This window comes from Pteropus alecto, unplaced genomic scaffold (assembly GCF_000325575.1).
Source record: "Pteropus alecto unplaced genomic scaffold, ASM32557v1 scaffold213, whole genome shotgun sequence".
Lineage (NCBI taxonomy): Eukaryota > Metazoa > Chordata > Mammalia > Chiroptera > Pteropodidae > Pteropus > Pteropus alecto.
In genome coordinates this window covers 6,312,074-6,314,026 of record NW_006434829.1, presented here as the reverse complement: position 1 = coordinate 6,314,026, position 1,953 = coordinate 6,312,074, and the positions used below count along the sequence as shown (strand labels likewise).

At 49.7% G+C, this 1,953-nt stretch overlaps 1 protein-coding gene across 1 annotated transcript in view; it reads right to left on the bottom strand.

The window, feature by feature from the left end:
• SH2B3 (SH2B adaptor protein 3) overlaps nt 1–1,953 on the bottom strand; it is a 35,929-nt gene that overhangs the window by 25,286 nt on the left and 8,690 nt on the right. The window contains exon 2 of the mRNA XM_015587907.1: nt 3–261. Coding sequence (XP_015443393.1) covers nt 3–234 — 232 coding nt within the window. The 5' untranslated portion in view covers nt 235–261. The remainder of the gene's footprint in view (nt 1–2; nt 262–1,953) is intronic.

Genomic DNA, 1,953 nt, shown 5'->3' with positions numbered 1-1,953 from the left:
GCAGAAGTAGAGCTGGAAGAGGTCGGTGAACTGCAGCGACACCAGCTCGGCGCGCAGCGGCGCGTGCTGTGGGTGCTCGCGGACGAAGAGCCAGTACTGCCGGGCCAGCTCCCGGGCCGTGGCCACCGCGTGCAGCTCGCAGAACTCGCTCCAGCCCCGCGGGGACGGCGTCGCGGACGAGGCGGCGGAGGGCGTGGAAGAGGCCGAGGGAGGCTGCAGGGCGGGCCCGTTCATGGCGGAGACCGAGGTGGAGAAGCCAGGCTGAAAGACACGGTGGGAGTGGGCAACAAGGAGTGAGCGGACAGGTGGGCAGTGACCCCTTCACACCACCACCAAGGACCTGGCATTCACCAGGCACCACGTCAAAAATCGATTATTCACAACACCTAATGCTGGTGAAGATGCAGCAAAATGGGCACTTCCCTACCATCTTGCTGCGGACTGTTAAGGGGTACGTATTTTTTGGAGAGCAATTTGACAGGATCAACTTCAGACCCAGTAATTACACTTTTAAGTATTCAAGAGAAATACTCGCTCACATGCGCAGAGAGACATATACAGAAGGAGTCCATTAGACATTTCCTGCCACGGCATTTATAATAGGGAAAAAGTACCTACAATGGCTTAACAAGAATTTTAACTTCCACGGCTGAAAGTCTTTTTGAAAGAAAGGGTTTATTAGGCTATTGCTAGAGAGAGAAAAAGAAGACGATTGGTCTTGGGGCATGGAGTCTAAACCACCAGCAATGTGGCTAGGCAGGAAAGACTAACATGTCGCTTGTCCTGCAAGCGTTTTTATATATCCAGCGGGTGGTATAAGCCTTTCTGAAAGGATTTACATGAGCTACAAAGGGAATGGGAGAAGCTGGGGCCAGTTCTGGGATAGGCACAGACCCCACAAGGAAGAAGTGTCTGCTCCTGTGGATTAGCTGTGGGCAGCAGATTAGAAACTTCATATGTAAATCAGAAGCGGAGGCTCCTGGGGTTCGACAATCACAAAAACAGCCACCTGGAAATTCATGCTAAATTCCAACAGATACGCAGGAGTGTGAGGAGACTTTTGTGAGAGCTGGCCCACAGCTATTAACGGGCTAACTGTTCTGTCTCTCTCACTCTCCGGCCACTGTAATTTTAATTTAGAACATCTCAGAATTTTTTTCTTGTCAAAATCTAAATGCCCATCAGTCAGAGGCTGGTGAAATCAACTGTGGTGCACCCCCAGGCTGGAATATTCTGCAGCATTGGGGAAGGATGAAGATCTATGCCTTCACCTCGGGGAGATCTCCAAGGCACACCATGAAGCAAAAAAGCAGACCACAGAACAATCCAAACTGTGTGACCCTATTTACACAAATGCACGCAAAACTAACTACCAATTTTTATGGATACATAAATGTTTGTAAGTGGTGGACAAGAAAGGTGTGGCTGGAGCAAGCCCATCCAGAAGCAGTGGATGGGCTCTGGGGAGGAACCAGAGCTGGGATGCAGGGGGTGGGGGAGACGCAAACAGGGAAGACCGTTACTACTTGTCCCTGGAAAATATGGCTAAGAACATGAAGCCTGGAACCTTGGTTCCACTTACTAGTTGTGAGACCTAGGTGACTTATTTGATTTCTTCCTTGGTTTCCCCATCTGCAAAATGGGGACCGTGACCATACCTAGCTCATGGGAGTGTTAGGAGGGTTATCTGAGTAAGAGTAAAGGCCTTAGGAACTAGGAAAAGCTTAATAATGGTTGGCTGCTGTTATTATTTAAATGTCACAATGAGAGTGTCTTGTTGGTGTCAGTAAAAATAAATATAAAACAACAAATAAAAAGGGATACATTAACAAGACTCACAAGAGGCGCAAAGATAGTTCCTGCCCTGATGGGGGAGCGTCAGGACAGGCAGGCCCTGGCCCACCACCTCAGCTCAGGCTCCCTTCTCTGTGGCCTCTGCAGGTCCTTCCTCAG